Here is a 24,594-nt window from a genome sequence, read left to right as displayed (position 1 = left end):
AGATGCGGATGCTGGCACGGGCCCTATGTATCCATTCACACCATCTCTTGGAGTGATCTGGAGGTTTTTGGCTCCATTTTGGGGTACGTATATTCTTTTAATTGTTTTTTTATTGGGAGGTGAATAAAAGCAATTTTGTTGTTTTTAGGGTTTTTTTTGTACAGTGTTTACCGTAAATGGTTAATAATTTTATATTTTGATAGATCAAGCTTTTATAGATGCGGCACTACAAAACATCTGTATTTTATTCACTATTGTTGTTGGAAAAGGAACGTGATCTGAAATGTTCTTTTTCTCCTCCTTTCTCTTCAGTTACTGATCTTGTTGGTCCCCACGTCCAGCTGCGATCATTTGATTCCCATATACTGCAATGCGTTACAGCAGTCGTGGCCAAAAGTTCTGAGACTGACACAAATGGTGGATTTCACTTTTTTCTCCTTCAGAGTTTTCCGATCTTTTCATGAGATGTTTCTATGGCTACTGAAGTACAATGATCACCACTAATGGACCTACTGTATACACTGCACAGTACCACTCCTCCTGTATATATACACTGCACAGTACCACTCCTACTGTATATATACACTGCACAGTACCACTCCTCCTGTATATATACACTGCACAGTACCACTCCTCCTGTATATATACACTGCACAGTACCACTCCTACTGTATATATACACTGCACAGTACCACTCCTCCTGTATATATACACTGCACAGTACCACTCCTCCTGTATATATACACTGCACAGTACCACTCCTCCTGTCCTGTATATATACACTGCACAGTACCACTCCTCCTGTCCTGTATATATACACTGCACAGTACCACTCCTCCTGTATATATACACTGCACAGTACCACTCCTCCTGTCCTGTATATATACACTGCACAGTACCACTCCTCCTGTCCTGTATATATACACTGCACAGTACCACTCCTCCTGTCCTGTATATATACACTGCACAGTACCACTCCTCCTGTCCTGTATATATACACTGCACAGTACCACTCCTCCTGTCCTGTATATATATACACTGCAGGTCTTTTTTTTTATTGATAGAATAAGTACAGTACATGACAGAACAATAATACATTACAGGACACCGAACATAAGAACAAAACAAGACGACAAATCACAGAAAATAGAAACAAAATAAATCACCGCAGGAATATATATATATATACAGGAAATAAATATTATAAAACCTATAAAACCCCCGGCCCAGCTTCATTCATACTACTATATACAATCCCACACAACGCTCACACCGTCCTATATACACATAAAACACCATCCTATATACAAGATTATATACAATAAAACACTAAACCTAATATAACGTATATACAACCGGGAACTAACACTAACCTACTGGTCCCACTGCCTGACCTTAGTCACCCCCTTACCGCACCTCATTCACACCACAGAAAAACAAAAATAACAATATATACAATAGTGACATGGACAATTTTTTTTTTTTTTTTTTTTATATTTTATATTTTTTTTGTAATTTTTAATATATATATAAAACACAGACCTACACTAACTATCCCGCCACCCCTGATCTAGCTCTGGCCACAAAGTTCAGGATTACTCCGAGCTAGGATCAGGCCCCAAAGTTTTTCCCCAGGCGGGGCCTGGACCAGGCCAGATCAGTCCTCTTATCACCGCCGATGAAAACCCCCCCAAATCCCCCACCCAACCTAACTAAAACCCCCATTATACATTATATACAATATACAATATACACAGAACACAACCTACACACTCACCATCCAAGGCTCAAGTTCGATGCCGGCAAACCTTCTATCCAGGAGACAGAAATACAAAACAAAAATCTAGGGTGAAAAGACATCAGCCCACCACCAGGATATAGGAGTACTACCGGACTAAGGCACCCTGAAGGAAAAGCCCCTCCAGAGACGGGCCGCCCTCCGGGCACCCAGTCTTTCATACTCCAGAGAACGTACCTTCACCAGTCAGGATGTTCCTACAGACTTCATCTACATGGAGGATTTTACTCTGCGTCGAGACTAAAACTCGTGCGTTCCACGTGAAATACCTCACCACTGCGCTGACTATGAATAAAGTGTCTCGGTCCCTTCTCCCAAGGTCTCCGAACGCTCCATAGGCCCACCCGGCGTAGGACAGAGTAGCCAGCCGCGGCCAACCAATGGAAGCCCCCACCCTGTTGTACACCTCTGTATTAAAGGGACAATGAAGCAGGAAGTGCTCCATGCTTTCCAGCACGTTAGCACAAGCCTCACGGGGGCAATTCCTGTCCTCGGAGCTCCTGTACTTCAAATTGTCCCTCACATACAGCTTACCATGGAAGCAGCGCCAAGTCAAGTCCCAGTACTTCTCGGGGATCCTGGTAGAATTTAACAAACTCAACCCAACCTCCAGATCCCGACTTGGGCAGTCTTTGAGGGCCAATGGACTCTGAAAATGAGAAAGCAAGACCCTCATATCGAGGAGTTTCCTCGGGAGGGACCTCACCTCCCACATTCCCAGACCCCACCGGCGGATCATTTTCAGAACCGGGGTAACATAAGCCGGGAGATGCCCGTGTGGTGTGCGAAGATCCTTCAATCTTCCCCCTGTCTCCCATTCCTGGAAGAAAGGCTGAAACCATCCCTTGCAGGAGAATACCCACGGAGGAGCCCTCTCTTTCCAGAGGTTTGCCACGTTCACCTTCAAGAAAGTGTTCACTAGGAACACCACGGGGTTCACCATATTCAAACCCCCTAGTCTCCTCGTGCGGTAAGTGACCTCCCGCTTGACTAGGTTCAGTCTGTTCCCCCATAACATCTGGAAGAACAGACTGTAGACCCGTGTCCAGAGAGGCTCTGGCAAGACACAGACGCTGCCCAGGTAGATTAGCAAGGGGAGCAGGAAAGCTTTGCACAGGCCAACCCTTTCCCTCAGGGTCAAAGACCAACCCCTCCATTGGTCCACTCTTTGGGCGACACCTTTGATTCTGCCTTCCCAGTTTTTCGTGGGGTAATCACCCTGGCCGAATTCGATGCCCAGGACTTTGGCATGTTCTTGGGGTTCGGGGAGGGTGTCCGGAAGATCAAACCCGGGATCTCCGCCTCCCAGCCAGAGACTCTCACACTTATCCTGGCTGACCTTGGACCCGGATGCCTCCGAGTAGCGCTCCACTTCTGACATCACCGCTGCTGCCTCCTCTTGCGAAGAAACAAAGACGGTGACATCGTCCGCGTAGGCCACCACCCTCAGGATAGTCTCCGGCGCCGCCCCGCCCATCCGCACCCCCGCCAACGGTCTACAATCGATCCTTCTGAGGAAGGGATCGATCGCAAACGCGTAAAGCAAAGGGCTAAGAGGACAGCCCTGACGGACACCGGATCCTACCCCAAAAGGTCGTCCAATCCACCCATTCACCAGAGGGAAAGTCTCAGCCCCTGTATACAAGGTCTTAAGCCAGTCCACAAACCCTCCAGGCAGACCATACCTCAAAAGAGTGGACCAGAGGTACTCGTGGTTAACCCGATCAAAGGCTTTTGCCTGATCCAGGGTCAGCAAGAACCCCTTCCAGAGGCCCGCCCTGCCTTGCTCCACGGCCTCTCGGACACCTAGAACAGCACTAAAAGTGCTACGGCCAGGAACGCAACAGTGCTGAACCTCCGAAAGGAGCCGGGGTGCAAACTTCACCAGCCTGTTGAAAAGTATCTTAGCCAAAATCTTCCTGTCCACATTGAGAAGCGCTATGGGACGCCAGTTCTCAATGCGTGACGGATCCTTACCCTTTGACAAAATGATCAAAGCTGACCTCCTTAATGATCTCGGCAGAGTGCCCGAGGAGAGACACTCGTTAAACACCTGAGTCAAGAGGGGGACCAAAGAGTCCCTAAAGGTCCTAAAGAACTCGGATGTTAAGCCATCCGGACCTGGCGACTTTTTGGGCCTAAGCCCATCGATCGCCAGTCTCACTTCCTCTTCTTTGATCGCTTCTGCCAAATCGCCCAGCGAGAGGTCAGCCCCTGGCTCAGAACAGATTCAGCCAGGAAAGCCGACATCCCGTCACGATCAAGCTCCCTCCTTCCCAAGAGGTGCGAGTAGTAGGAACTGACAACCTCCAAGATCCCTGATCTGGACCTTCTCAGGGACCCTGTACTGTCCACCAGCCCCGTCACTATCTTACTATTCACTGACATCTTACAGTTTCTGTAAGGGTCGGGCGAGCAGTACTTCCCGTAGTCCCTCTCGAAAACCAAAGATGCGTGCCTATCGTACTGACACCTCTTCAGCAAGGACTTCACTCTGGAGATCTCCTCGCGGCTACCTCCAGTCGAGACAAGATGCTCGAGTTTCCTCCTCAGGCTCTGATACAGGCGATCCCTGTTCAGGCTTCTGAGGTTCGAGAGCTGCCGGAAGAATCTCGCCACCCGATGTTTGAACATCTCCCACCACTCCGACTTAGTGTTACTTAGGCCCAGCAATGGTACCTGGCTCTGAAAGAATTCCTCAAAAGACCGTCTTACAGCTTCTTCCTCAAGGAGTGATGAATTCAGCTTCCAATAGCCTCTTCCCATCCGAGGAGTCTCTGTAACGTTGAGAGAAAACATAATCAAACAGTGATCGGAGAACTCCACCTCCACAACCGACAACGGCGAAGAGACGGCCTCCTCCTTCAAATAAAACCTATCTAGCCTAGACCTGCACTGACTACCTCTAAAAAAGGTGAATCCCGTGTCGCCCGGGTTGTGCCGGATGTGGACATCCACCAGGCGAGCCTCACTCACTATCCTGTTTAACGCGACGCAGTCATAAGCCAGCCGGTCTCCGGAACCTCCTCTATCACAGGATCTCGTGACATTGTTGAAATCCCCTCCGAAGACCACCTGCCGACTCGAAAATAAAAAAGGTTTGATCTTCAGGAAGAGACATTTGCGGTCCCACTTGGACTGGGAACCATAGATGTTAATGAGCCGAAGCTCTTGTCCCCCCATGGAGACATCTAGGATCAAGCATCTCCCCATTTCTAATTCGATCACTCGTCTGCATTCAACCGCTGCGGTCTTAAAAAGGACCGCCACCCCGCTATACGGCTCGGCCGCAAGAGACCAGTAGGAGGGCCCATGCCTCCACTCCCGCCTTGCTTTATGCAAGGTTGATATATCGGTCAACCTGGTCTCCTGCAAAAACAAAATGTCGGCGTCAAGTTGGCCGAGAAAATGAAAGGCCGTGTACCTTGCCGCATCTGACTTTATGCTGCAAACATTAATAGTTGCCAGCGTCAACGGGGTGGGTGCCGCCATCATGATTGATTGAATTAGATAGCCTTTTTCTTCCCACCACTGACAGTCCCAACCTCTTCCTCTGATAATGACGGGTTTTTAGTGCGCTTAAGACAAACAGATTCATCCATTCTCTCCTTACATAGATTCTTGCCCTCGTCTGGTGGTCCTGGGTTAGTCGTCCCCCCAGAGGGCTTTGTATTTGCCCCCCGAGAGGAAGACCCAGCCATCTCCTGAGCCCCAACCACCTTGTCCGCAACCTCCGGCCCCGGGTCCCCACTTCCCCCCTCCAGAGGGAGGTCCTGGAGAGCCCCGAACCGGTTGGAGAGATCCACCAGAGGGGGGGCGGCTGAACCCTCCAATGGCGCTTGGATCATGGCCAGAGAGTCAGAGGGGTCGCACTCCAAAGAGGCAGCTCGAGACCTGGTCCCCCTCCTACCTCTGGCCGTTTTCCTGTTACCCTTTTTCTTTTTCTGTGACCACTCCCCCTCTCCCTCATCTAGACTGTCACCAGAAGAGGGTTCCTGGGAAGACGTGGCGTCCTCTCGCTCTTCCCTTTCAAGTCTCTTGACTTCCTCGCTCAATTCACTGTCTTTAGGATCCTCAGCTGCAAGTGAAGTACCTGGGTCAGAGTTTAGGGACATTACTCCCTGCCCCCTGTCCCCACGGCGCTTCTCCTGCCGCCTGATGGTGGATGGCGGCAGCTTGCTCCTCACTGGATCCCTGCCTCCCCTGCCCCTACTGGTCCCTTCACCGGCAAGATTAGTCCCGGCTTGCGCCTGTCCCACACTCGCCGCTTTCAGGACCGCATTGGCGAAGGAACGCGGACAGCGACTGAACGGGTGACCGAGGTCACCACACAAGTTACACCTAATCCTGCGACAGGCAGCAGCAAGATGACCGAGGTCCCCACACAGTGCGCATTTCTGGGTGGTACACTGCGCACTGAAGTGTGTGGGGCTACCGCACCTGTGACAGACCTTAGGCTGCCCCCGGTAGAAAATCAAGATCCTATCCCTCCCCAAAAAGGTTGAGGAGGGGATATGGGTAACAGTGTTTCCCGAAACCTTCAATTTCACCATGAAGGTCCAGGCCCCTGACCAGATACCATGGTCATCCAGATTATTTTCGGGAATATTGGTGACCTCTCCGTATCGACTCACCCAGGTGGTAATGTCCATACAGGAAAGCGATTCGTTACTAGTCAAAACGGTCACTTTCCTGACTGAATCTTGGCGGGTTATTGCCAGGGGAAAGAGACCATGCCATTCGGGGCGACTCCGAGCCAGCTCATGGCGAGACCAGAAAAGCTCAAGGCCCTCCGGTCTCACGAAGCTGACATCGAAGTAGGAGGTCCCGTAGGGATGGATCAAGGCAAAGATGTCATATGCCGCAAAGCCCATCCCCAGCAGGAGCTCAACCACCTTCGACTTATCAGGACAGGCATCCTTGCTTACCCACTGGAGACGGACCACGTTCCTACGGTTACTCCTCTGCCCCGTTGTCGGCAGAGACCAGACAGTCTCTGCCCCTCTATCTCGGAAGGCTGAAAGACCATGTCTCTCTATCCAGAAAGACAGATCAACCTCCCTCCCCTCTACAGTGATGGAGCTCTCCCCTCTCCTCAGGGCGTCCAGGAGCTGCTGTTGCAAGTCACCATCCCCAGGGCCACCAGACGAGGGCGCACTACTACCCCCAGCACTGACTGCTCCTGAATAGCTTTGGGCTGAAGCCCCCGCCAATGCTGGGGGGGGCAGCGGGACCAGCGCCTACTTCCCCCCCACCAACACCAGTGCTGCTCCCACCATTCACTCCAGTACTATTCACACCATTCGCAGGACCATTACTCCCATCGTTCACTCCACTACTACTCACACCATTCGCAGGACCATTACTCCCACCATTCATTACACCACTACCCCCAACATTTGCTACACCACAACTCCCACCATTCCCACAACTCCCAGCATTCATTCCACCACTACCCCCACCATTTGCTGCATCATCATTCACTGCACCACTACCCCCACCATTTGCTACATCATCATTCACTGCACCACTACCCCCACCATTTGCTGCATCATCATTCACTGTACCACTAATTCCACCATTCCTACTACTCTCATCATTTGCTCCACCATTACTCTCACCATCTGCTCCACCATTACTCCCATCATTCACTGCACCACTATTTCCATTCCCTTTACTTGTCACCCCATTACCTCTGCTGTTCTCTGCACCTTCCACAGTCACCTCCATTCCTTCCTCCTTTGTGTCTGGTGTCTCTGCACTCACACCTGCTGGGCCGGGGAAGGGGAGCACTCCCAGAGACTCCTTTCCCTGCAGCACCACACCCGTTTCCCTTTGGTTGCTGCTGGCTTTCTGCAGGTCGTCTGCTGGAGCGCCCCGCCCCCCTACTGCAGAATTTTGGTCCTTGTGCTGGGCAGACTGTTTTCTCGGCACCTCTGCCCGCCCTGCACCCACAGACTTTGAGGTCTTAGTGTCCTTTTTGGGCGCTGGGGCACACTGCCCCCCTGTCACAGCAGTGTGCCCAGTGTTCCTCGCAGAGGTGTTTTTCACATCCCTCCCTGCCCCCCCAGCCCCGGTGATAACCGGCTTAGCCGCAGAGGGCAGAGAGGGAAACTCCACAGAACTTCCTATGTCCGGCACTGTGAGTACCTCCACAGCCTCGCCCCCTGCACTGTTCCCCGCACAGATGGCAGCATCGCCGGACGTCCTCCTCCTCTCCCCACCTTGCCTCTGCCTCGAGCCCACTGCAGAGCCCGTGCCTTTAGGTTTGGTGGGGTTTACACAGAAGGTGGCAGGCGCAACATCAGACATTGGTACATACTTGTAACTCACCACCTCCTGTGCGGCTCCTCCGGTCTTCCTCTTCCTCCTCTTGGTCTCCTCCACTGGTTTGTCCTCACCAAAAGAAAACCGTGTCAGGTCCACTGGAGACTCCAGCAGTCGGATCTCCCTCAGCAGTCCTCCTTCCTCCTCCTCCCCCGACACTTCAGCCTCTGCTGTCTGAGTCCTTTGCCCTGCAGGGAGACCACTGGAACTCCGGCTCTGCCCCTCACTGGCTCCAGCAACTGCAGTCACCTCTTCATCCTCCCCCTCCTCTTCACTAAGGACGCCGGCTGGCGGTTCTCCTGAGGTGTTTAACCCCTTCATTTCTGAGAACCGCCGCTGGTTCTTAAACCTCTCCAGGAAGGGACCTGCGCTTTTCTCAATCCCCTCCCGGAGGAGCACTAACCTGACCACCTCGTCTCTGAGGGCTTTAAACCTCTGGGAGGTCGCGGGCTACTGTGAAGAACCTAGAATATAAGACATATTTTCAGTTGTTTCACACTTTTTTGTTAAGTATATAATTCCACATGTGTTAATTCATAGTTTTGATGCCTTCAGTGCGAATGTACAATTTTCAAAGTCATGAAAATACAGAAAAATCTTTAAATGAGAAGGTGTGTCCAAACTTTTGGTCTGTACTGTACACTGCACAGTACCACTCCTCCTGTCCTGTATATATACACTGCACAGTACCACTCCTCCTGTCCTGTATATATACACTGCACAGTACCACTCCTCCTGTCCTGTATATATACCTTGCACAGTACCACTCCTCCTGTCCTGTATATATACACTGCACAGTACCACTCCTCCTGCCCTGTATGTATATATATACTGCACAGTACCACTCCTCCTGTCCTGTATATATACACTGCACAGTACCACTCCTCCTGTATATATACCTTGCACAGTACCACTCCTCCTGTCCTGTATATATACACTGCACAGCACCACTCCTCCTGTCCTGTATATATATACACTGCACAGTTCCACTCCTCCTGTCCTGTATATATACACTGCACAGTACCACTCCTCCTGTCCTGTATATATACACTGCACAGTACCACTCCTCCTGCCCTGTATGTATACACTGCACAGTTCCACTCCTCCTGTCCTGTATATATACACTGCACAGTACCACTCCTCCTGTCCTGTATATATACACTGCACAGTACCTCTCCTCCTGTCCTGTATATATACACTGCACAGTACAACTTCTACTGTCCTGTATATATACACTGCACAGTTCCACTCCTCCTGCCCTGTATATATACACTGCACAGTTCCACTCCTCCTGCCCTGTATATATACACTGCACAGTACCACTCCTCCTGCCCTGTATGTATACACTGCACAGTTCCACTCCTCCTGCCCTGTATGTATAGACTGCACAGTTCCACTCCTCCTGTCCTGTATATATACACTGCACAGTACCACTCCTCCTGTCCTGTATATATATACACTGCACAGTACCACTCCTCCTGCCCTGTATATATATACACTGCACAGTACCACTCCTCCTGTCCTGTATATATACACTGCACAGTACCACTCCTCCTGCCCTGTATGTATACACTGCACAGTTCCACTCCTCCTGCCCTGTATGTATAGACTGCACAGTTCCACTCCTCCTGTCCTGTATATATACACTGCACAGTACCACTCCTCCTGTCCTGTATATATACACTGCACAGTACCTCTCCTCCTGTCCTGTATATATACACTGCACAGTACCTCTCCTCCTGTCCTGTATATATACACTGCACAGTACCACTCCTCCTGCCCTGTATATATACACTGCACAGTACCACTCCTCCTGCCCTGTATGTATACACTGCACAGTTCCACTCCTCCTGCCCTGTATGTATAGACTGCACAGTTCCACTCCTCCTGTCCTGTATATATACACTGCACAGTACCACTCCTCCTGCCCTGTATATATACTGCACAGTTCCACTCCTCCTGCCCTGTATGTATAGACTGCACAGTTCCACTCCTCCTGTCCTGTATATATACACTGCATAGTACCTCTCCTCCTGTCCTGTATATATACACTGCACAGTACCTCTCCTCCTGTCCTGTATATATACACTGCACAGTACCACTCCTCCTGCCCTGTATATATACACTGCACAGTACCACTCCTCCTGCCCTGTATGTATAGACTGCACAGTTCCACTCCTCCTGTCCTGTATATATACACTGCACAGTTCCACTCCTCCTGCCCTGTATGTATAGACTGCACAGTTCCACTCCTCCTGTCCTGTATATATACACTGCACAGTACCACTCCTCCTGTCCTGTATATATATACACTGCACAGTACCACTCCTCCTGCCCTGTATATATATACACTGCACAGTACCACTCCTCCTGTCCTGTATATATACACTGCACAGTACCACTCCTCCTGCCCTGTATGTATACACTGCACAGTTCCACTCCTCCTGCCCTGTATGTATAGACTGCACAGTTCCACTCCTCCTGTCCTGTATATATACACTGCACAGTACCACTCCTCCTGTCCTGTATATATACACTGCACAGTACCTCTCCTCCTGTCCTGTATATATACACTGCACAGTACCTCTCCTCCTGTCCTGTATATATACACTGCACAGTACCACTCCTCCTGCCCTGTATATATACACTGCACAGTACCACTCCTCCTGCCCTGTATGTATACACTGCACAGTTCCACTCCTCCTGCCCTGTATGTATAGACTGCACAGTTCCACTCCTCCTGTCCTGTATATATACACTGCACAGTACCACTCCTCCTGCCCTGTATATATACTGCACAGTTCCACTCCTCCTGCCCTGTATGTATAGACTGCACAGTTCCACTCCTCCTGTCCTGTATATATACACTGCATAGTACCTCTCCTCCTGTCCTGTATATATACACTGCACAGTACCTCTCCTCCTGTCCTGTATATATACACTGCACAGTACCACTCCTCCTGCCCTGTATATATACACTGCACAGTACCACTCCTCCTGCCCTGTATGTATAGACTGCACAGTTCCACTCCTCCTGTCCTGTATATATACACTGCACAGTTCCACTCCTCCTGCCCTGTATGTATAGACTGCACAGTTCCACTCCTCCTGTCCTGTATATATACACTGCACAGTACCACTCCTCCTGTCCTGTATATATATACACTGCACAGTACCACTCCTCCTGCCCTGTATATATATACACTGCACAGTACCACTCCTCCTGTCCTGTATATATACACTGCACAGTACCACTCCTCCTGCCCTGTATGTATACACTGCACAGTTCCACTCCTCCTGCCCTGTATGTATAGACTGCACAGTTCCACTCCTCCTGTCCTGTATATATACACTGCACAGTACCACTCCTCCTGTCCTGTATATATACACTGCACAGTACCTCTCCTCCTGTCCTGTATATATACACTGCACAGTACCTCTCCTCCTGTCCTGTATATATACACTGCACAGTACCACTCCTCCTGCCCTGTATATATACACTGCACAGTACCACTCCTCCTGCCCTGTATGTATACACTGCACAGTTCCACTCCTCCTGCCCTGTATGTATAGACTGCACAGTTCCACTCCTCCTGTCCTGTATATATACACTGCACAGTACCACTCCTCCTGCCCTGTATATATACTGCACAGTTCCACTCCTCCTGCCCTGTATGTATAGACTGCACAGTTCCACTCCTCCTGTCCTGTATATATACACTGCATAGTACCTCTCCTCCTGTCCTGTATATATACACTGCACAGTACCTCTCCTCCTGTCCTGTATATATACACTGCACAGTACCACTCCTCCTGCCCTGTATATATACACTGCACAGTACCACTCCTCCTGCCCTGTATGTATAGACTGCACAGTTCCACTCCTCCTGTCCTGTATATATACACTGCACAGTTCCACTCCTCCTGCCCTGTATGTATAGACTGCACAGTTCCACTCCTCCTGTCCTGTATATATACACTGCACAGTACCACTCCTCCTGTATATATACACTGCACAGTTCCACTCCTCCTGCCCTGTATAGTGGGTGTAACTTCCAGTCAGACATGGCGTGTGTGTTTTATCCTCTTCAGGTTGTTCTGTGTCAGGTTAGTACCATTGTTATCTTGGTACTGTTTAGTGAGTGTAGTGTGAGGCATGGTCTATTGGTCTCTATGGAGAGGCCACGAATGTCCCGAATCCCCTGATGAGCATGGCCTCCATAGTGCTGTATCCTGCGAGCGATCGCCACCACTGTGGTGCCAGCACACGTTATTTTCCATTGCCTCATAGATACGTTATGAGCAGAGATGGGTTGTTATGATACTAACACAAGTAACTAAAGAAAACAGGATACGTTACGAAAAGATAGATTGTGACAGCGGGAGAGGCTCATCTGCTTCTGCATTTAGAAGAAAACTTTTGGTGTTTATAAAAATGTGTAATGTGAGAAAAGCAATGAAATCAGCCAAAGAAAAAGCAATACTAGTTATTTCATGCGTTCACTGAGAAAAAAAATGTCTGTAGCACACAAAATGCTACAAACTGCCTGAAAAAAACTCATACCATGAGCATGTTGTGAGTGGGAAAAATGACCCCCAAAATACAAAAAAGCACTAAAAAAGCTCTAAAAACCAGTGTATTGTATTCAGTATTGCTGTATTGATACCATGTTAACATCTGACTGCAACATTTTTCTACAAAACACACAGCAAAAATGCTACTAAGAATGCAGCACTTTTTCCAAAAGTGCTGTGTGTAGGCACCAAGTAGGCGGACAGTAGTACCCTACTAATGACCCATTCAGTAACTGGAGGCTACGACCTTACTAATTTCTAAATCAATTTCTCTGGCAAGTTGTAAGCTATTTGATGCAGATTCAGTCTTCATGCTGAGTGAAAAATGTGGAAAATTCAGATGTGACTGAAGTTCTCAACATGTATCGGCCTCAGGGGCCCCGAAAGCAGATATTAGGGGTTGTGTTGTGGAAACGCTCCGCGTTTGATGCTCTGCTCATTGGTCATTGTGAATAACTATTCTGTTCCCTTCATTGAGGGACATAAGGGCAGTTCTAGTTGTGAAGGTCCGTGGGATATGGGAAACATAGTTACTATTCTTGAAGATAGACCCGTGTCCATCAAGATCAACCAAATTTATTAAAATATCAAATAAATATTTACACATTGCATAAATCCCCCACTGCATCTGTGCCGACAGCTCTGTGACCCCCATTGCTACAACACGGAGGCTATAATATGGCGTCCTGACACCTGTACTGCAACCAATCACAGCATGACTGATCAGTGTGGTCACCAGTGTGGTCATCCTTGTTGTCACCAGTGTGGTCATCCTTGTTGTCACCAGTGTGGTCATCAGTGTTGTCACCAGTGTGTTCATCAGTGTGGTCACCAGTGTGGTCATCAGTGTGGTCACCAGTGTGGTCACCAGTGTTGTCACCAGTGTTGTCACCAGTGTGGTCACCAGTGTGGTCATCAGTGTGGTCATCAGTGTGGTCACCAGTGTGTTCACCAGTGTGGTCACCAGTGTGGTCACCAGTGTGGTCATCAGTGTGGTCATCAGTGTGGTCACCAGTGTGGTCACCAGTGTGGTCATCAGTGTGGTCATCAGTGTGGTCACCAGTGTGGTCACCAGTGTGTTCATCAGTGTTGTCACCAGTGTGGTCACCAGTGTTGTCACCAGTGTGGTCATCAGTGTGGTCATCAGTGTGGTCATCAGTGTGGTCACCAGTGTGGTCATCAGTGTGGTCATCAGTGTGGTCATATTAGCACAAAGCAGCGTCTCCTGACCAGTGACGGAAACAGACAGGGTAGGGTTTAGCTCAAACAGATTTACTCCAAGTGAGGCAGATAAGTGAGTAGCTATAGCGGCTCTACCAATGCAGACGTCATGAGCCGCTGAGCCCTGTGATTGGCTGCAGTGGTGAAGTGCACTGTTGTCTTAACATCACCGCTGCAGCCTGTGAAAAAAAGACTAAAGCAGCGGTGGACTTGGGAAAGGTGATTAATAGCTGTGTTTATTTTCAATGTCTGCAACCTTATAAGACAAACTTTTTCCAGACAGCCCCTTCAGTGGTTACATATCAATATTAAAGTGCAAGCATGACAATTTCAGTCTCGAAGCTTGGCGGTGACACCACAAAGCTCTGATGCAGGGCTGGGTGGTTACACTACTACAGTGTCTCACTGCTTTGCAGTTACCTTGCCAGCGGGCTGGCATCACAGAATCACTTGCAGTAGAATTTACCCAATTTATTGGGATTCCAATTTTTAAGAACAACTTAAAAATCACAGCCCCTTTTTTTACATCATAACCAAAATTAAAAGCACATTTTACTGCAGTCCTATGTAACACCAAAAAAAACACAGAGTGATAACTTTGATTATTGTAGTAGATATTACACAAGATTACAAAATCTACACAGATTATGCAGCATACCAAAGTAGGGTTCCCATATTTTTCACCCCTACCACCACTAAATGCAACATTTTAAAGCTCTTAACAAAAATACAGATGTACTAATCCTAAACTTGACAGACAGCACAGTACTTTATTAAAATAGCTATTTAGCTTCTCATCTGACAACTTATGGTTTACTACATCTGTGCATACATCAATACATCTTTATTAAAACCAATAAAGGAACATACATGAATACAGCACCAGAAACACTACAGTACAGGAATTGAGCAACACAACCACCAACAGTACATGAATGTGACGCGCCCCCTGGGCCATATTCTTTAGGGGGAATATCCGGAGCCGGATCAGATGGGAGTTGTAGTCTTCCGAGTGGCTGTGACCCGGTCCGTGCCCAGGGTGTCAAACTCAGTTGTATGTGGCAGTTCTACAGATGTTATTAAGTTCTTTATTGTCGACTACGCCACCCGTTGTATTGCGGTCACTATGGCCGCCGCTGCAGCAGGGTCCGCTGAGGCTGATGGTGTAGGTGCAGCGTTTGATGGTATAACCCCCAACGGGTGGGGTATAGCCTCAGGGGGTCAGGTGCAGAGGATGGGGGTTGTGGTGGTGCAGCGTAGATGTTAAGTGAAGACAGAGTCGGGTTGTGCAGTTTAGGGTATTTACTCACTGCTGATGTTCCGGTCACTCCAGCTTCAAGTGACCACCCGAGCCGTGCTGCGTCCACCAGGTCCTGGATTCAGCAAACCCCCAAACAAGTCCGGAGCGTGACCCTGAGCTCTCCTTCTGTCCTTTCCTCTGGCCGTCCCCACTAGTGATCCACCTAGGTCCAGCTCCCTCGGGCCTTCTGTTGGGAGACCCTTGGCCTTGGGTTCCCTGACCCTCCACGTGGTATGCCTTCGGGGTGGATGTGGTGGGTGGCCGTGGCAGACACTGCCCACGGCCTCCGGTCTCTGGCTAGGGTGTGCTTTTGCCCCCACCAGCTTGGGTTCCGGTACCCTTTTGCCAACTCTTCACCCGCTGATGGACTTTGGGTTCTCAGAGTTCCTTTTCTGTTTCCCCCTCTGGGTCTTTCTGGCTTTCTCCTCTCTCTCTCTCTGGGTCTGCTCTGCTCCTCTTCCTGACTCTGACAGACTGACCTCTCACAGACTGACCCTGTTCTTTGATGGTGCCCACCTTATATACACCCTCTATGTGTGAGCTCAGGCGACCAGCACCCAATGAGCTCCTATCTTTACCCAGGCTGCTCCCCCTTTCTGCCCCTACACTACTTGGGATGTACCACCCCCCTCCCACTCCAGCCAGGAACAGACTCGGTCGTACCTGCACATTTCTAAGTGGGAGTACCGTTGGTCTGTTCCCCGGAAATGGGATGTGTGTAGTGCATGCAGCCTACCGAGCTCAGTTCCACACTCCATCCTTACCCGAGAGTGGAATATCACACCTCTGGGTTGAGGTGCAATACCCCTGTAGCAGCCGAATCCTCAGGGTGCTACAAATGCAGCACCACATCCATATATGAATACAGTACCAGAACCATAATCAGTACATGAATACAGCACACATCTCCCTCTTAACTGTCACACTCTTCTCCTTAATGTACTACGGCTGTCCCCCAACACTGTTCCTGTCTTATGAACTATGGCCTCTACACTGTCCAATCTTCAGCACCTCTTTATATTACATATCACCGTTTTTATCACTGTCTTGACCCATTATTGCCAGGTGTTGTTAGGGCAGGGAGGCTGGCGGAGACAACCACTTCAGGTCACATTAGGATATGACACACTGCACTTGTCCAGGGTCTTCAATATTGGAGGAATGCCCTGACCTAAATTTAAGTTGCCAACAGGTAGTTATCAGGGGGCCATCTGTAACCACTCTCTCCATTCAGAGCATGGTCTCCCTCTGTATGTGGGCTCTACCGGTGCAGCAGTCTGGAGTAGGTCTCATGGCCTCAGTAATCTGTTGACAGGCACTCCCTATGACTGATAGCACTCTGTCGCAAATTTTGTCTGACTTGTCCTTCTTCTGACCATGAGCCTTGTCACGTCCTCATTTATCACTCCGGACCCCGTAGAGCTAAGCACCTTGTTTCCTACATCACATACTGTTGTTCCTATTCCCACATCATACAGGGCGGTTGGTCCGGCGCATTATAACATAACATGTTAGTGTGCGGTCCTGCAGGTTATTCCTGGTTTCCTAACCATTATCATTATTACATTTAGAAAGGAGTTTGCCATTTTTTTGCAACTTAAGTTTAATTCTTGTGACAATTGCAATAAATATAAGAGTATTGGATTTTTTGTGATAGTAGCAGAAATCACTTTTAAATTGCACTGCGATCTTTTGAACAATATATGGCCGAATACTGGAGATTTAGTGTTAATAATCTAAGATTTATGCCTTTATATGTATGTATGACTCATGGCACACCAAACAACTGTAGTAAGCACAAGTAAATAAGCTCACCCTATGATAACCAAGACAGGGCCGACCACTTCCCTAAGTGAGGGCGGTGGGTTGTGGTAAGTTATAATGAGCGTATTCAAGTTTAGGAAATGTCAGATCGAGGGGAAAGCGTTCGAGAAAGGGAGGACTTCTGCTAATGAGGAGAACGTTCACTCCTTTACAGCAAGCCGATGGCGTAAAATAACCGAAGCTCAGCAATATCTTCCACCAGTGTCGCCATATAGACAATTAGGGAGTCAATTATCGCAGCCTAATGAGAAGGTCAGTGGTAAATAATGAATGATGTGTGAGTGTATAAGTTCAGTGTAAGCGGTCGGGACGTAATGCCAGGAGTTCTGCTTTATCGATGTGCGGACCGCTCCATGTACTGAGCACACCGACAAAGAACTTATCGCCAATATTTCTTGCACAGAAAATCCTATTTATATTCGTATGGTTCATTTTAAAAAAATATCTTTATTGGGTTGAGGACCCCTTTATTCTGATACAGAGCTGAAAATCCCCTGCATAGTTTTAAATCGATTGTAACATCATTAAAAAAAAACAACTATTGTTTTAAACAAGCATTTGTATTGTAACATATTTGAAAAAAAAAACATTTTGGGAATATTAATTTACTATTTCCATATTATTTACTTTTTTAAAAAAAAATCATTAAAACGTAACATTTTCAATGCAATTTTCACTCCAGAAATTAAAGTTAATATTAGGCTCCCATTTTCTTTTCATTACAGAGTCACTTTTCAGCAGTCATTACATTATCATCACAGGAAAGATTACGATGTAAGGTATTATTTTCTGTCACTCACTGGTCACCTCCTCTCCCTCCCTGCGCAGTGACCTCTGCACATATCACAGAGCATAGCTAGAAAAGATTACATGTCAATGAGTCAAGTCCTGTCTATGGTCCATGAAGCTGGAGTAGATCACATCTCTGAGGCTACGTTCACACGATGAGTATTTGGTGAGATTTTGATGTTGCAGATTTTCTGCACTTGTTGAGTATCATATTTTTTGGACCATAAGATGCACCTAGGTTTTAGAGGAGGAAAATAGGAAAAAATTGAAGCAAAAAATGTGGTCATGACGCACTGTTATAGGGGTAATGTCCCCAAATTCTGTACTAATGTCCTCCATCCTGATTATATATATATATATATATATATATATATATATATATACAGTACAGACCAAAGGTTTGGACACACCTTCTCATTTAAAGATTTTTCTGTATTTTCATGACTATGAAAATTGTACATTCACACTGAAGGCATCAAAACTATGAATTAACACATGTGGAATTATATACTTAACAAAAAAGTGTGAAACAACTGAAAATATGTCTTATATTCTAGCTTCTTCAAAGTAGCCACCTTTTGCTTTGATGACTGCTTTGCACACTCTTGGCATTCTCTTGATGAGCTTCAAGGAATAGGTTATAGGGGATTTGGGAAAGTGTTCGTGACGCCACCTGTGGATTGCGGCTAGGGGAGCCCCCGCTGCGGAGCAGTCCTCTGGAGCTGGTGTTACAGCAGCAGGGATGGTGTGGCTCTCCACAGGTAGAGCTAGCTCCAGGGCAGCGTGGGGTGTAATGGATGGTGGTGCAGGGGAGAGACGGCAGGACGGTCCCGGAGGAAAGACGGACACTCACACGGGAGTTAGCTTCAGTACCTTTACTGGTGATGGTGCAGGCACGGTCCAGGGTACTCCAGGCGAAGGGCACACTTTTGGACTCTCCCCAGTGAGCGGGTATAGGGCCTCCTGATCCGTTGCTTTATTCTCTAACCTTCTGACCTGCCTGGAGCTAGGCCTAGCTTGGTTACTGTCTCTCTTTGCACCTGCTGACCTGGTGGTAGGGCCTTCTCTTTGGAGATCACTCTCCCTGGACGCTGGGACCTCCGTGACTCCTAGCTCTGGTACTGTAATCAGCGGTTGGTGAACCTGGGCCCTGTAGTCCTCCAGGGGTTCCGGTGGCTCCTATTGGGTATAAAGGGTCCCTGTAGGCGCGGACCCGGTGTCTGGTATATATATCTCGGGGTGAGCCTGGTATGCTCCTCTGCCCCCTCGCTACTTCTTCCTTCTCCTCTCGCCTTCGGCCCACTCAAGGACCTCACTAGGCCTCCACACGTGCTGTAGGCCTTGGCTCGCCTAAGCACTGCAGCCAGCGCGCTGCCTCTTCGCTGCTCTCTGAGCGTCAGCACGCTCTCAGACTCTCTCTGTCTGTCTGGCAACTGACCTAACTAAAGACTCAACAGCCTGGCTCCACCCTCCCTATATATATCCCTAACGGGCTCCCTCTGCTGGTCTGAGGTGGTAAGGTGGAGGTGTGTGAATGTGTGAGGGCCTCTTGTGGAGAAGTCCATACATGCACCCTTCTGGGTTCTGTGGCACCAATGCGCAGCAGGGCGCCACACATGCTCTGCACGGCCTCCATTGCGCATGCTCTGCACGTGTTCTGAGCGATTAAGGCAATGCCAGATACTTAGTAGATACTTACTTATCCTGATAGCAAAGTGATTGGCAGTACTGGTATCAAAGTCGGATCCTTCTGTCCCTCTGACAGCACATGTGAGTCAGGTAGAGATGGGCAGAACAATCTAAGGGACTAAGGTCCATTGTCCAGGTCAGCAGTGTCTGGCCACCAGAGTAGAGTGCCGCGAATCTCTTACCTTCTGGGATCCTTTTCACTAGCCTGGCCGGCATGGCATCCTCATTGCCGTGGTGCACAGATGGCATCGCACCTACATAGCTAGTCACAAGCCGCACAGAGGACCCCGGCAGCCCTAGTTTGGGTTTAGTGATCTGTACTAATGATACGGTTCTCATCACTGTGTCAGATATAATGGGCTAGCAGCTATTCAGGGCTCCCATAGCAAACATTATAGGGAACCTGCCACCTGCGGCCAGCACCTCTCAGCCCCGTGTGATGGCATTCTGTAATGCTGTATATATGACTCCAATTTACCCTTTCATTATACTCACCTGGGGGGTCGGGTCCGATGGAAGTTGCTGTCTTGGTCCGGTGCCTCCTCTCTTCTTGCTTTGCCATCCTCCTCAGCTTTGTGTGGATGGCACATCCTATGTCATCCACACAGTGTTCCCCATCGCGCTCCTGCGCAGACGTACTGTTCTGCACATGTGTCGGGGCTCTGTAGACTGCTCTCGGCAGAGGGGAGTACGCCTGCGCAGGAGGATGGCATCACAAGAAAAGAGGAGGCACCGGACCGGGACCAGCGAGCAGGCACCGGACCGGGACCAGCGAGCAGGCACCGGACCGGGACCAGCGAGCAGGCACCGGACTGGATCCAGCGAGGCCCATCGGATCCTACAGACCCTATTTTTTTGCCTTGCAGGATGAATTGGAGTCCTATGTGCAGCATTATAGACTGCTGTCACATGGGGCTGAGAGGTGGTGGCCGCAGGTTATATGGGAAAATCTGGTGACAGGTTCCCTTTAAATTACAAGGGGAGTCTAACATGCAAGTGATGAGACTATGCTTGCAGAATTTGATGTCGTGGCTCCTAAATCTGTACATTTAATAGTTAACCGTACGATGACACTATTTAGAAGAAATGTACATTTGCTGCTAATGAAACATTGTGCTCTGTTCACATAGAAACCACCCCATCCGCACTCCCGGAGTATGCGGGCGTAATGCAGAAGCTGGGGTTGTTATGGGAACTGAGAGCCAGGATAATGGTGGAATAGCGAGATGTGCGCAGCCCACCCAGGTATCTGGTACTGAAGAATATAGTGGATAACCTGCAAGAGAAGCCCCCATATGGACTGACCAACATAGGACATATCTGACTGTCAGTGAGCCGTGCTCCATCTCCACCACATTGGGCTCAGTGGTGTAATAACAGCATAGAAGGCGCCGGCTATAATAAAGTATCAGAGATCAATCACGTGACAGTTACTTACAGAGCACCTGTCACTTTAGGTGACTTTTTAGAATAATCTGTTGTCCGTGTACATGTGGAATAACACTTTCTGGCCATTATATGACTTGTATCCTGCATTTTTCACCAGTTTTCCCCATGCGGGCTCTATCTCTAATCTACAGTTGTCTCTCAGCTGGTGGGTGGATCCTCCCATACACAGCACACACAGACATGAGGGATTCCTGCTGTCCTGTCGCTGCACATAATCAGAAGCAGCATAGAGAACAGGGGCAACCTGAGCGGCCACACAGGGGCCCATGAGGAAGGGCCCCACATCCACCTAGAAAGTAGATGACATTGTGTATTATGAGCTATTGGATTGCAAAGGGCCCATATATTGTTATTGAACAGGGGCCTCTTCTATTGTGTCTGTATGAAGGACATTACACAGAAGACATTACACAGTTGTACTTAGCAGCGTAGCTGTGAATCCAGTACTGCAGTGAGATAACCACTTACTAGGAAGTAGACTCCCCATTTGGCAGTGCCTGTGCCTCTTTTCACCATGTCACCCTCCATAGACTTCAATAGGCAGCTGTAATTTTCCATCTCGGTGACCTGGTGGTCCATCCTGGTTTGACCATATCACATTTTAGGGGTTTTAAGAGTGAATGATGACTTCAGGAGGCCTGGGGGGCGAGAAGTGGAGAAAGAAGTATAGTTCTGTAATAAGATAAATTACAAAGTTTCCTATATCTACTATTGATTAGTGAATAATTTGTGGAGAGGGCAGTGACCATTTAAGCTATAAGGCTATGTTCACATTTGCAGTCAAGGCTCCATTTGACATGTTGTGCTATTTTGTCTGGTAAAATCCTGGGTGCATGACAATAATCTGACGCATCCCGTTATAGTCACTGTCATCTGGCAAGTAAGGGGTTCGGCACTCCCATTAATTTTGCTGTTCGGCTTGTATGACGAAGCCTTTCCCAGAACCTCCCTGTGTTACCAAGTGATTATGTGATCAGAATCTGGATTATCAGGAGGGGGCATCTTATATTAACCCTTTCAATACGCCTATTTACAGCGGTCATTGAAGGAGTTGTCCAGTGAAAACCAGTTATCATGTATCATTAAGTTGGCTGATGACTTCCCGATGGTTTGGTGTCGCACCACTGTGACCTATGACCAGTTGGCAGATCTGGTAAATTTTATCTCTGATGGGGAACTTTTATCCCCATTACAAAGTAATGGCGGGACCCCCAAACGTCACTCCATTCATTCTCTGTGGGGCTTCCAGAAAAAGCGGAGCACAGCGCTCGTCAACCAAGGGGAGAACGAATAGAACGGCATTTGAGCGTCCATTCTGACGGGGATACAAGTTCACCGTTCTGCCAGCGGTTGAACCCATCGATCAACAAGTTCTCCTCCATCCTGTGTATAGTGGATAACTTGCTTTAACCGGACAACCACTTTAAGGGTCTTATTCCTCAACACCGCCTTCATCCTGTGCTGTAGAATGGGAATATTACACTCCCCAGTGGGTACAGGCTGAGAGGGTGTCAGATGCATACTACAGAGGACACCCTGCTGCATCCCCCCTATCATAGTCATTTAACCCCCCAAATGCCACTGTCAATGGGCAGGTAAAGGAGGGAGGGGCTACCTTTTTAACTCCATTAGCACCATCACAATGGGAATATGGGGTGCTGCCATGACATCCCAAGGCCAAGTGATAGTCTCAGGGTCTGGCAGCTACGGTGGCCTGCTAGGTACAGAACTGACAGGTCTAGGCAGGAATGAAAGTGGAAAATGTTCCAAGGGGACTACATCTGCCTCATTATAACTGTAGCGCCGGCGTCCCTGCCCTCTGCTAGGCAGGGACGCTGTTCCCCTCACCTCTCTGCTCCGTGCCCGGCATCCTCCTCCCGCTCTGCTGGCAGCGCGCGCTCCTTCCCGGCCACTGTGCTTAGGGCGCGCGCGCTCTGCCTCCCTCTTAAAGGGGCCGCGCGCGCCGTCCTAAGGAGTCCCCGGCCAATGGCCGGAGGACTTCACCATATATATGGCACCTCCTCCAAAATGGAGGTGCCCGAGCAATGTTGTTGCACTGTTCACTACTCTGCTTCAGCCCTCAGGTCCCGTTGCCAGTTACCTGCCAGATACCTTCCAGATTCCTGCCAGCTTGCTGTCTTATTCCTGCCTGATATTCTGCTACCTGCCTGCTAGTCTGAGGTCCGACGGTCTGCCTTACAACTCCTGTCAGTCTGTCTAAGGACCAGCTTGCCCGCTCACCTGGGAGCGCACATCAGCTACCTGCCTGCTTGCCTGAGGTCCGACGGTCTGCCTTCCAACTCCTGTCAGTCTGTCTATGGACCAGCTTGCCCGCTCACCTGGGAGCGCACATCTGCTACCTGCCTGCTAGCCTACCTGGAGGCTCCGCCGTCACGTGCTGTGACCACCTGCCTGTCCAGTGACTCCTGCCCGCTCACCTGGGAGCGCTCATCTGCTGCCTGTCTGCTAGCCTACCTGGAGGCTCTGCCGTCACGTGCTGTGACCACCTGCCAGTCCAGAGACTTCTGCCCGCTCACCTGGGAGCGCTCATCTGCCGCCTGTCTGTTGGTCTTCCTGGAGGCTCCGCCGTCACATGCTGTGACCACCCGTTTATCCAGAGACTCTCGCCTGCTCACCTGGGAGCTCACGTCTACCATCAGCCGCCACAGGTCGTACCAACCCTTTACCCAGAGACTGCCCCGGTCACTTGCCGTGACCATCTGCCCGTTCATCCAGAGACTGCCCCGGTCACTTGCCGTGACCTCCTGCCCGTTCTTCCAGAGACTGTCCCGGTCACCTGCTGTGACTGCCTGCCTGGTCGCCACCCGCTCCCTTACAAGGACCGCCCCCTTGTATAGTAGCTCAGAGGTTCCGCCTCCCAGATCCGTTACAATAACGAATAGTTCTGTGGGGGGGCTGGTGCGAACCACATTTTTTGGGGGTTTTGATATAAATCCTGATGTAAGTGCCCAGTATAGAGCAAAGGATAAATGTGAACCTAGCTTCAAATTATGTACCCCAAAATGGCACCAATAAAACCTTCAGATCCGTTACAGTTTGCTCGGGCCATGGAACCCGGTGGCACCCAAGCTCCCTCACTCTCGGACCTGTGTCATGAACTGTCCCGTCAGAGGTCCCAACAGGAGTCCATCCTGGGTCACCTGCGGAATGTCAATACTCGCCTGGACACTCTAACTGCTCCACCAGCAACCACCGCCAGAGCCATGACTCGCAATCCGGCAGCTCCGCTGCCCACCAATACTATGGTATCCTACCCCGGACCCCGGCTTTCTGCACCTCCTCGCTTCGGAGGCGACTCCGCTCAGGCTCGGGGCTTTATAAATCAGTGCACCCTGCACTTTGAACTCCTGTCCCACCAGTTTAACTCCGACCGGGCCAAAATTGCCTTCATCATGTCCCATCTCACCGGGGAGGCCCTGGCCTGGCTAAATCCTCTATGGGAGAGAGGAGACCCCCTGGTGTCCGACTTGCCTGCCTTTCTCACGGCTTTCCGGAAAGTCTTCGACGAACCTGGACGGAAGACCTCATCCGCATCATCTCTGCTACGCCTCCGTCAGGGAAGTCTCACCGTGGGCCAATATGCCATACGGTTCCGTACCCT

The 24,594-nt window shown here is 49.4% G+C and overlaps 1 protein-coding gene across 6 annotated transcripts in view; it reads left to right on the top strand.

The window, feature by feature from the left end:
- The window catches only part of NHSL2 (NHS like 2), a 521,573-nt gene that overhangs the window by 377,859 nt on the left and 119,120 nt on the right, over window positions 1-24,594 (top strand). Inside the window, exons 1-2 of one of the 6 annotated variants that reach the window (XM_073639614.1) lie at window positions 17,088-17,297; window positions 17,771-17,819. The exons of the other annotated variants lie outside the window; for them this stretch is intronic. Of the exons in view, the coding sequence (XP_073495715.1) occupies window positions 17,103-17,297; window positions 17,771-17,819 (244 nt within the window). The 5' untranslated portion in view covers window positions 17,088-17,102. Of the gene's footprint in view, window positions 1-17,087; window positions 17,298-17,770; window positions 17,820-24,594 lie in introns of those variants that run through there. 6 annotated transcript variants of the gene reach the window in all.

This window comes from Phyllobates terribilis, unplaced genomic scaffold (genome assembly GCF_046119375.1).
Source record: "Phyllobates terribilis strain yellow unplaced genomic scaffold, ASM4611937v1 Scaffold_7__3_contigs__length_470593459, whole genome shotgun sequence".
NCBI lineage: Eukaryota > Metazoa > Chordata > Amphibia > Anura > Dendrobatidae > Phyllobates > Phyllobates terribilis.
The sequence above is the reverse complement of the archived record's forward strand: the minus strand, read 5'-3'. Positions and strand labels throughout refer to the sequence as shown.